The sequence below is a fragment of the Sturnira hondurensis genome, unplaced genomic scaffold (assembly GCF_014824575.4).
Source record: "Sturnira hondurensis isolate 20B ecotype Veracruz unplaced genomic scaffold, ASM1482457v3 Scaffold0006213, whole genome shotgun sequence".
In the NCBI taxonomy this organism is placed as follows: Eukaryota; Metazoa; Chordata; class Mammalia; order Chiroptera; family Phyllostomidae; genus Sturnira; species Sturnira hondurensis.
The window spans coordinates 1,475,185-1,486,819 of NW_028078844.1; the positions used below are offsets into that span (position 1 = coordinate 1,475,185).

Sequence of the window (11,635 nt, forward strand, 5' to 3'; positions counted from 1 at the left end):
TCTGTGTGTAGCAGATGTTTTTACCATAGAGTGAATAAAAACCTCTAGGCTAAAATTATAAATCTTGAGTCAGAACTATGTCTCAGAGCTGATTTGCAAATGGAGACAGAAGATGGGGAGCAAAAGGTAGAAAAGAGGTGTTGAGAAAACATCACTAGAGCCCATTCTTGGTCTGTAAAGTTTTGAAAAATAGAGCCAACTTTTCAGAGGGAGGCCTAAAACTATCAGTGTTGATTCAAGATTGAGACATACTTGAAGATGGTATTTGTGAAAGGAGAAATTGAACTTTAACAACTAATTAGAAAGAGAACACCCAGCTAGTGTTTCAGTTAAATCCATCCAGGGATACCCAAAGAGTCAGTGTGTAGATCATTGTCAGTCTTGTGAGAGCTAGCTAAGTTAACATCCTTCTCTCTCTTGAGTCAAACAGGTGAGGTTAGAGAATATTTACCTCCTGGGAGTAAAGAAGACCAAGGTTAGAGACTGGGTTGTGGCACCAATCCATATTTCCTGCTGCATTTAGATTTAGATAGCTAACTATTCATCTCCACTGCAGTATTCAACATTCACTAGAGGTTTATCATAGCTCAAGGAAACATTTTCAACACACAATCAGACTAGAGGGTTGGTGGTAGGGTGAAGCAACAGGCCAGTGTTGTAAAGAGACTGTATCTCCTCAGACACCAAATTGTGATATAAATTAAAAGATCCCATCAGTATCCAGATTCTCTAGCCAAACTCGCAGATATTAGGTGTAAGTTAAGAGAAAAACAAATGTAGAATAATGATCAAGCATTCATCTTCTTAGAAAAATGGAGGATAGGAATCATGAGTACATGTCCTTTGCACAAAAAGAAAACTTTACTATGGTAGTATAACATGTTTCAAATATCTCCCAACCTATGATTCCTTATGAATAAACTTATCTTTAGTCTATCTCCTATGACCTGCCCAACTGCTATTAGTCAGACAGGCTGAAGTTAGAAAGGAGGGGACAAAGTCCATTGCAGAAGTAGGATAATAACTACATAGTAAGAGGAATCTCAGGTAGAAAAAAAGGGGGCAATAAGATTCTTGCAGTCTGGAACAATTTTGATTAAAAAATAAGACAAAAGAAAAATGACATAGGCATCTGTTAAAGCATTCATTATTCTCTACACAGAGTAATGGGTCCAGAAGAAGAAGGTAGTACTTCATACACATCTTAATAGCTTTGAATACACCCAAGGATTACGGCCAAATGGCAATCCCTCCCCCAGAATGTATTAGAATGGGGCTACAAGTCCTCAGAAGAAGTTCTTCATGGCACTATCTGACATGGATCAAGACTAGAAGAACTGAAGCAGCAATGGGAAGTAAATAGATGAATGATCCTGAGCTAGAATCCATGCCTGGCAAGACTAGGTCCATAGTATGTAGGGTATGCAGAAGTTCCTATGAGAAGGGGATAAAATGTGAAAGCAATGCTAGACCTAGAGATGGCAGGGGAAAGGATATATGGATTTCTGTGGATGATGATTTTGATACAAGGACAAATGTCCAGGGTCTAAGACTGCGGTGATGTCGGCATGAAAGATGGATAGAGTAATGGTACCTCAGAATATAACGCAGTCCCAATCATCTGCTTTTCAGCAGAAATTTGTATAAATCTGAGGTTCTCTTTCTCCCATAACTGCAACAAAAGCATGCCAACTATATGCTTCCCCTATATACCTGGTTATGTTAGAGAAGTACAGGCCAGGAAAGAGAGAATTGGAGAGACTAAGTGTGTGACCTAGAGAGCTTGAGCATCTGCCTGAAAAGATTGCTAAATCATTCTACTTACTGTTCTCAGTTCATTTGGTTATTCTAAAATTTATACATTCCCCATTTCTCAGATGCAGGTGGTTTGTGAGGAAGGTCAGATGAGTGAATTTAAAAAAAACTAATTTCTTTGCATATCTCAGGGCAATACAATGAGTACTTTTGTAATCCTGCTATATTGTACATTAAATTAATAAGGAAATAGTGTCCAAAAAGCCATTTAACAAGAAAACTTTTTATTGATAGAAAAGCAAAACAAAATTTTCATGAATTCTAATATCTCTTTTATTATCTTTCTTAGATATGCTTGAGTTCAAAAATCAGTTTTTCTGTTGTTGTTCTTGTTGTTATCATTATTATTAACCTCTCTATAAAAACAACTCAATGAAATCACAAATCCCTGCCTCAGATAAGATCACCTTGATAAGACATTGCCCCCGATTAAAGTTAACTTAATTCTTATTCTTAGCTAAGCATTCCTAAATGGCACCAATTGTATTATTAGGTTGGTGACATTAGTAAGTATTGAGGTCAAGCCATCAAAGTTGTTTCTCAAATGTTATCAAATAAATCAAAATCCAAGTTAGAATCAGAATAAATCATTATTCAATCCAATGATTAAATATCTCTCTATAAATAGGTCAGTTCTTTTTCCTGTGAACCAAATATCTGTAAGCCACGTCATTAATTCCAACAAAGGATGGCCCAGAGAAGTGGCTTTTCAGATTCATATTCAAAGTTCAGATTCATCTGGGAGTGGACCTGAGGAACCTGACCATATTAGATTAAAGTTTCTCATTCTAATTCAACCTACAACTTTCACATAATATCAGCTAGCAACTGTTCAACTGTCACCCACAGAAATGAATGTGAAGCATAAGTCTGCACAATGGAAAAAATAGAATTTTAAACATTGTCTAATTAATTCGATGAAAAAGTGAAATGCCAAAGTTTTTAAAACTAAATTATCTATATTTTTCAGAAACTACTTACCAAACTAAACATATAATGGCCATATTTTTACTTTACCTTTAGCTATGCAGATATGTTTTATTTCCATACAACATATAGATTGAGAATTTTTAAAAATGAGCAACAATACAGGTTTGTGATATAGGTGGTCCTAAACCTTTTCTAGAAATTTTCGCTTTCCATCTAGATATTTAGACCAATAGATATAGCCATAAATTCATTATCATTGCTACATTTGAGTCACTACCTATGAAAGAAAGCTTATCTAATTGCCAATTCCCAAGCCATCCAGGACTCTCCCCTTTCATTAAATAAAGAGAAAAGTCATTCAGACTTGACCCCAAAGAAAACAGTACATGCATATACCTGACTTCTCAGTATCCTCTCTTGATAAGAGGATGGAACAACTATTTGGTTTCCATCTCATTCTTGTAATGGCAGAAAAGAGAATACAAAAAGTCTATTGTAAATTTGTACAAAATGTATGTATATATAAATACATATCTATGAGTGTATATAAATTCTAAAGAAGATTATATTCATCTACATTTTTAAGATTCAGAGTCCCATACAGTTGACATAATTGTATTCTCTCTCCATTTTCTCATTTTTTTAAATAATAAGAATCAAGCATGCCACCTTATTAATACTGAATAGCAAGTGCAGAAGTTGAGCTATAACTATAGGGATTTGAAGCAATTAGTTTGACGGGACATCAGTGAATAAAATCTTTAAAACAAATTTAACTTTTTTCAGACTGTCATTTGTTTCATGTACATGAAATCCAAAACTCCCTGTTAGTAGCATCCCAAACTCCTTAGACCATCGATTGAGATCTATATTATAAGAAGCAATGCTTTAAACGGAGTCTGTGCAAATTGCTTGGATATGTGCTTCTTTCGATAATTTGATGGGGTAGCATTACTAGAATTTTGTGTAATTCTCTACCTCATAAAGAGTCTCAAGTGATAACACCAGAAGCTTAGGGCTCTGAGTATATTAAACTCAGCATGAAATTTGACTCACAAGCCACATTATCTTTTCACAAAAAAGATATTAAAAATATTAAGCCATAGTCAATTAATGGAGAAAGTCACATATATTTAAAAGTGCGCAATAAAACCTATGGATATGTGCCCATGTGTAGAAGTATTGAAGATTTTTAAAACAATATATATAATGCTTCTTTCTTCTGTTTCCTCTATTCCTTGAGGGAAAAGATTACATAAGACAATTTCATAATTACCCCTAGAGTGTACAGGTTGCTCCTTGGAGGGGGATTATTATTGCATGCCTTGAATGCACTATGATTCATAAGGCAAGAATGTATGAGTGGCTTCAGCACCAAGGAAATGGAATCATCATCCAGGATTGCTCACAACAGAACATCTTATTGCTTTAATAAAATGGGAAATTATTTGCTGTAAGGAGTGCACCAAATAAGGGGAGAAAGTAATATTTATGCATTTAATGTAGCTCTTTCAAAATGAAGAAGCTCCCTTCTGAGTCCCTGATTCTACTCAAATTCCAAGTCCAAGAGTCATTCTGTAATAAGGTATTAAAAAGCTATATCCAGATGAGGGCGAGCTACAAAAATTAATGGACTTTCTTCTTCACAGTGCCTTAGTCATTCTGATGTACAATGTCTAACTCTGATGCACTAAAGGATTCCCTAGTGGCCTGAGGGAGTTAATGTACTCTTTTACCTATTACTAGGAAGTGACTAAGGCACTGGAAAGAATCTGGTTCATTGTTTAATATATTGTACCTGGTCTTCCTAATATTACAACATGGCATGCTTAAATGACGATCTTCTGTGCTTCAGGAAAGGACTTACGTGAATATCTAATGGGTGATTAAAATTAAGCTTATTAAATTATTTTTATAAAAGGTGCGGACTGAGCTTGGGTAATTTAATAGGTGACCTAAAATCTCAGAGGTAATATTTTCTCTGGGAAAAAGCACATATGCCTGAAACCAAGACAAAGAATCCAGAAGTACTAGTGACTTGGGAGAGGGATGTACCTCGCGGCACTGCTGACTTACTCTCTGCAGGTTTGTAAGGGCTCTTTTAGTTGAGCTTTTTGTTGAACATTCTCATTCATACATTTTCCAAATGTTTGAATAGCTGTCAAGAATTTGTTTCCAAGAAAAGATTCCACTGCATATAATTAAGATTGTAATAGGCTTCTGGTTCCCACTACCATCAGTCCAAGGGAAACAAAGTGGTAAATAACCATAGGTGGACTCCATTTCTAGCATAAATAACCTCATCTGGCATTAGAAGAGAGAACAAAAGAAATTGATCTTCTTCTTCTCTTCTTTCTTTTTTATTTAATCTCTCTTTATGTGTTCACTGAAGTTGGGTAGGCCAGACTCATAAAGAGAAAGGGAACCCTTTCTTTGCCACATCTCAGATGCAAGCACGAATTCTAAGTCAACAAGTTGTGAATATTCTTATCCTACAAGTATTACTGGGTTTGTCTTGAAATTTGCATGTCCTGTCACCCAAATTGCCCAACATCCCCACCAGTCTCACCTCCAAACACATACAGTGCAAGCAAACAAGCACACTACTGCCTCCAGGTGGTAATTGCATGCAGGGAGGACTACAGGCACTGTTTAAATATTAACCATGTTTAATAGATGGCATTCCTGCACATCCATTATTTGTTTGTTTTCTATTGTGGTTGATTCTGTTATTCACAAAGAGAAAAAAGAAAACATATGTGTTATCTTTTTGTAACAGTCTACTACAGAGTAAGATACAAAAGCACACTTCTGGACACAGCAGAAGCCAGGCCTATCCCACTGAATTTCTCATTCAGTGATAACCATTATACCAACAGCTAGAAATTAAGAACAAGAATACACAGTTTCAAGGACTTAGAACACAACTATAGTTTGCTTCTGTATTTGGTACCAATATAATAAATATATAACAAAGGTGCACTTGTTCTAAAAATTAAACATTCTGTTTTGGTTGTATACTGCATTTTCAGTACTGGGCATTACTTAATACTTTTTTTTTTTACAAAAAAGTAACTAATGCAATATCTAATATTAAGAAAACCCATAGTGCACGCAAATCCAACTGCCGAAAAAGAAAGAAACAAACAAAAAACTAGAATAGCCACTTTCCAAAAAGCTCCTCCTTTGCCTGCACAACCAAGGAAAGTAACCATTTTGGTGAGGCCATGTCAACACCAGAATTGGCTGAACAGCCACATCAAAGGCGTACAGGTTGGGGCGGGGCAGGGAGCTAACGCAGTAGCTAACTTTATACTAATTTAAGCATTTTTCATGTATTTATGGTGGGGTAGTGAGGGATACATCTAAAAGTAAATTAAAATACCTAGTCCTGGAAAAGGGAATGGTTAACTACGTGGTGACAAGAGGAATGACTGGAGAGCGGTATGTGTCATAAACGTTTTTCTGGGACAGTCTCTGTGGCCTCTGGTAGTCCTGGTGCTTAATGTAGACATTTTCTTTATACTATGCTATTGCCTGAGCCTGGCTGAGGGTGGGAATGGGGAAAGGAGGGAAGCTCAAGGGAAAATGAACGCCTGAGGGGTGGAGGGGAAGAAAGGTAACGGAACCTTAACCTGACAGCTATGTACAAGACACCGGGTCCCCTCCACTCTCTTTGCTCTGGGGTCAATGACTGTTCTATAGTATTTGGTAGCTTGTGCAGTTTCTCCTCCTTATTGTGGGGGGTGCAGGGTGGAGAGGAAGGACGCGTCCTTCATTGACGATGAAAAATTATGTGATTTGTCATGCGCTTGGATTGTTATTAGTATTATAATTACTGTAAATATTAATAATAAAGTATTATTATCAGCGTTATTTCTTCTTCCGAGACTTTCCTGGACCAATATTTACAAATACCGCACAGTGCCTCGGCGGAGGAGAAACAGTAAGGGGAGGACAGAGAAGGAAGGAAAGAAGGAACGAAGGGAGGGAGGAAGGAAGAGGAAAGAGATGCCAGAGGAAAGTGAAAGAGGAAGGACGGGGGTGGGGATCGAGGACGGCAAAGATGCTGGAAACAAAAAAGGGGAGAGGTGAAGAGCTAGACAATCAGGACAGTACCACCGTTTGCAAAAGGCCCTCGCCAGGTGTGTCCAAACAAGAAGTGGCTGCGTGTGCTCCTTGCGGACTGGGGGCCGGTGGTGGAGGCGGAGAAGCATAGGGATCCTGGCTCGGGAAGCCAGGGGACAAAGAGGAGGAGGACACTTTGGAGGGATCGCAGAAAACGGAGTCCTGAGGTTGCCTCTCCAGCCGGGTTTCTTTTATGTGGGTTGGGGCCTGGCCACCGGCCGGAGACAGGCCCCTGCCGCTGAGGTTGCCGCTGCAGTGATCCCTCTCGTATTCCTCCTGAGCCCTCTGCATCTTCCGCTTCTTCATCCTACGCTTGTGGATGTGGAAGGTGGAGAGGGACAGCACGATGAGGCAGAAGATGAGAGTGACCAGGACAATCAGCACCAGCGTGGAGGAGAAGGACTGGAAGATGTGCTGTCCCACCTGCGTGATGCAGGTGCCGCCGCCTGCGCCCGGGCGTTGGGCACTCGCACTGCCGCTGGCGTTGGGGGAAGCAAAGGTCCGGTTGAGGAGACACGGCGGCAGCGCCAGCCTCAGCTCCTTGGGCGCCCTGGCACTCATCGGCGCTGGGCTGGGAGGGGCCGGGCCCACCAGACTTCCTCTCTGGGGCACACCGTTCCTACCCACCAGGAAGAGGACGGAGCCCACGCCACCCAAAACTGCTCCCTGCTGTGGGAGTGTTTGCGTACGAGCGAAGGACTGAGGGAGCCAAGCAAGCCGTCAGGGAAAGCGAGCGGTACCCAGGATATCCTCACCGGACCCGCTTGGAACGCGTGTCCGAGCGCCCTTTTCCTTTGCCAAGGCACCAGGCTGCAAAGAGAACAGGCTTAGTTAGGATCCCTGTCGCTGCCCAGGGGAGTGCGGAGGACGGGAAGAATCCGCGCAACTGCGAAGGAGCCCTCTGGGCTCACAGCCTCGGCGGACACTACCCGTCTTCTCTGCAGCCAGAGGACCCCAACCCTCCTGCCCCTGGCCGCTCACCGGAGCCGCCAGCGTGGGCTCGCGCCACTGTCTGGGAAGGGGTCTGCGCCGGCACCGCGGAGAGGAGGATTACTCAGCAGATAAGGCAGACTCTGAGCCCTCCACAACTTTCTAATTACAATAGACACTCAGTAGCCTCGGAGCGCGGTCCCTGCTTTCCAGGGCACCACCTCTGCTCCTTCCTGCGCCGTGTCCGTGGTTGTCTTCCCCTGGATTCCATCCTTCCCAGCTCCCACCCCCGGTTGCCCAGCGGGCTCCGGGTATGCAGTTCTCTTCCCTTCCCTCCACCTCCCGACTCTCCCTTTCCAGAAGGCGTCAGATCTCTTAGGTCCCATTTCCAAGGAGGGTCGCTGGCACCACATCCCACTCCACCTCTAGCCATCGCTGCGGCTGACGTGCAGGATTGCGCTCTATCCTTTTTCTAGCCTTCTTCTCTAGTACCTCCCCACCACCAAAAACAAAAACAAAAAAAAACACCAACAACAACAACAAAAAAAAAAACAGTCGAAGCATCTCTCAGCTGAAGCACACCCCGCAAACGTCCCATTCTCCCCATCTCCCTGTGCCCCCCGCCCCAGTTGACAGTACCCTGCTTCTTCCTGAAGGTGAGGGGCTAAAAGGGGGGAGGGTTTCTGCCTGCAAAGTCCGGGGAATCGACCTTCCCTCTGGCCTTCCCAGACCCAGCCCCCGGGTCCCAAGACTCTTCTGCGGGACCAGCGCCAAGTAGACCCGCAGCAAGCAGCAGAGCTTTCCTTGCCGCCCTCAAGAGGCGGCTGCAAACTGTTGCACTGCGGAGCAGCGAGGCGGCCCGTGAGCCGGGGCCGGGCAGGGCCAGGGACCGACGCTGTGGTCAGGGGTGTCTGCGCAGGCCGCCGGGTCTGCCTACCCACTCGCGCCTGGCCACCCTGCCGCCCGGCTGCCCCGAGCCTTTAGCCGCGCCATGTCCCTTACCTGGGGCTGCCGCTGGCTGTAGGGAGGGAGCCCCAAGGCGCCGCTGCAGTGGCAGCTGCGGAAGGCACGGAGTGAAGGGGCCAGAGACCAAGCCGTGCTGCCGCCGCTACCTCTGCCGCTTCGGAGAGCTGAGCTGGCAGCCTATTGCCAGAGAGGCCGGTGACGTCAGGCTGCCACTGCCAGGGCTCCAAGCCACCCCCTAGGCCCCCACCTCACCCTCATACCCCAACGTCTTGTCCTGGCAAAGCGATCCTCTGCCACACAGGTTCCCAGTTCCCTGGCCAGCGGCTACGGGCAGCACCCCAACTCCCACCCTGCGAGCAGCCCACCTTCAGAACTCCCATGTCTAGGAAGGGTTGAAGCTTCAGTTCCCTGGCTGCATGATTCCTCACCCTCATCCCTTTCCACTTAGTCCCAAAACTCATTTCTACACTCTCTAGATCTATCTCCTCTCAGGCCACACATTTTTCAACCCCAGCTGTTGAGACTCACCTCTCTTCCCAGTCTCACTAATGCTGGCCTGGTTCTGAACAGAAAGTGGTACAGGAGAAAGTTGTGAGGGGCAGAACCTCAAACACAAACCTGAACGTGTATTTCACATCAAATAATCAAAATTAACCGTTTTCCTTTCCACCAGAGTCTCCAGCTCATCTTTCCACCTGACCCATGTGTCTCCTCTTTTCCCTCACGGGCACATCTTCCCTTCTAAGACCCACTCAGTGCCTGAAACACTTGTCCTATTCTGACAAGACACTTGTGAGCACCCACAGCACACATGAGACTTGTACAGCAGGGAGAGGGAACAATCACTTAGAGGAGTGCAGAAATGAACTGCCCTAGGACAACCCTCAGTGTTGTGCCTCTTACAGAAATTCCCCTTCATTGGCCTATGCTGTTAAAGTGCTCTGTGCCTTTGCTGTCTGTCCTATTAACCATTGCCTTAGAACTTCCTGAAAACATCTTATCATCCTGCAGGAATATGGACAAAGACTAATCAAATATTGGTTTAGAACCCTTGGGAAAGCATAAATAGTGCCTTTAGTTACAGTAGCCACCTGCAAAATGAAGTATTCTCATTTTTCTATTGGAGAAGCCAGCTTGGAACAACACATAAAAATATTGTAGGGTCTTAGAGGCACTTAGGTGTCTTATTAAATGTGCATTTTCTTCTTCCCTCCTGCTCTTCATTCTTCCTAGCACTGAGTCTAACACAATGACCACACAATACTTAACTTGCTAATATGTTTTGTTGCCGCCATGCATCAGAATTGAGAGACAACAGGAGTGACTGACTCCACCTAGCTATTTGTATTTGCAAGCAGAGGGTTTTGCAAGAAAGAGTTTGATGTGGGGAGGAACGGTTGTGTGTCTGTGATCTGGGCAGGGTGGCGCTTCTCACCCTGTGTTCATGTCTAGTCTTACTCCAGCTGTTTCTTTTCCTCTCCTTGCCCAAGGCTTACATATGGAGTAAGAAATACACTATTTCTAAAAAAAAAAAAAAAAAAAGTTCTGTTCCCACTTATTTGAATGAAAGTCACCAGTTTTTTCTTCATAACTGCCTCAATCTTTTAAAAAAATATCCCTATTTAAGTGAAGAATTCAGTATATGCTGAATAATGCATGAATGCTCAGAGCATGAATCCATGCCCTTGGCTGCCAGTCACACAGTTAATGATAGACAATGACCCCAATGCTGGCTTAGCTTTCATGCCTGGAATGAGGGCACCTAATAACCTGCAAAAGCCACCTGCCCCATGTGGATGTTCTGGCTTTGATGGACTCAGAAATGGAATGGTGAGAGCCTTGTTTTACAGTGATCACTAGGTGAGACTTAACCATTGACATCTGATATATAATACCCCATATCTGTATGCTCACTTTGCTCCTAAAAGTTGAGTCTAAACATTTTGTAAAGCAAATCCAATTCTGAATACTTTAAAAAAGAAGTTGGCTATTTAAAGAGACATTTTAGGGAAAAAGCTGTCTTATAAAGCAAAGAACTTTTACATAATAAGACTTAACTCTCACTACTCTGTTTTCTAGACTTGCGGAAATGAGTTACTGGGTTTTCTCATGGAGAAACTTACATGCCTTTATAATACATTGTAATGGGATGATAAAATCTATGTAATGAGATTCCTTTTGCAGACCAGGCTTCTAGGACATGTGATGAGCTTGCCATTGTTCTTATTCTTTTGTTATAAATAATAACTCTTTATTATACCAGGAGTGCTTAAAGTGTCTGCACAATTTTACACAACTTCTTGGTCCTAGAGAACTTGCAGCCTATAGCAGATGAATGTGATCCACAAATCAGTGGTATTTAACTGAAAATGTCTTAGGTAGATTAAAGACATCAATTTTCAGGACTTAATCTCAGCACACTTTTTTTCTTTTCTCTTTCAAGAAGAAGAAACTGTAGGTTAATAATTTATTCTTACTCAGAGAATGAATATGCTAAATACATAGACTTGGATGTCACTAGGTAGTATAATTCAAGCCCTAGAAAGAGCAGTGACAGCAAGAATTGACCCCACTGAGTTATTTTATAATTTTGGTACAACCGGCACAATGGCAAGGCCTCTTCCAGACAACTGATTGTCACTGTTTTTGCCACCAGACTTCTCAAGCCACATTTCTGAGAGTGGAGAACCAAGAAACCTCTGATATTCCCAGGTTCTCCCTTTGTGATGGGAAAGCCCCTCTGGACTCAGGGACATTCCAAATATTCAGTAATATATAACGCTTGCTTTCAAGTTTGATGAAGGATCTCTAGCTAGCTTAGAGAGAAGTGCCACATGGGTTCCTGGTACAATAATCCACAAATTCA

The 11,635-nt window shown here is 42.7% G+C and overlaps 1 protein-coding gene across 1 annotated transcript; it reads right to left on the reverse strand.

Annotated features, from left to right (window-relative positions):
• Positions 1-2,102: 2,102 nt before the first annotated feature.
• On the reverse strand, positions 2,103-7,523 carry CUNH11orf87 (chromosome unknown C11orf87 homolog). Its single transcript, XM_037047692.1, has one exon. The coding sequence runs from the start codon at positions 7,432-7,434 to the stop codon at positions 6,853-6,855; it is 582 nt and encodes a 193-aa protein (XP_036903587.1). The 5' UTR covers positions 7,435-7,523; the 3' UTR covers positions 2,103-6,852.
• Positions 7,524-11,635: the final 4,112 nt, after the last annotated feature.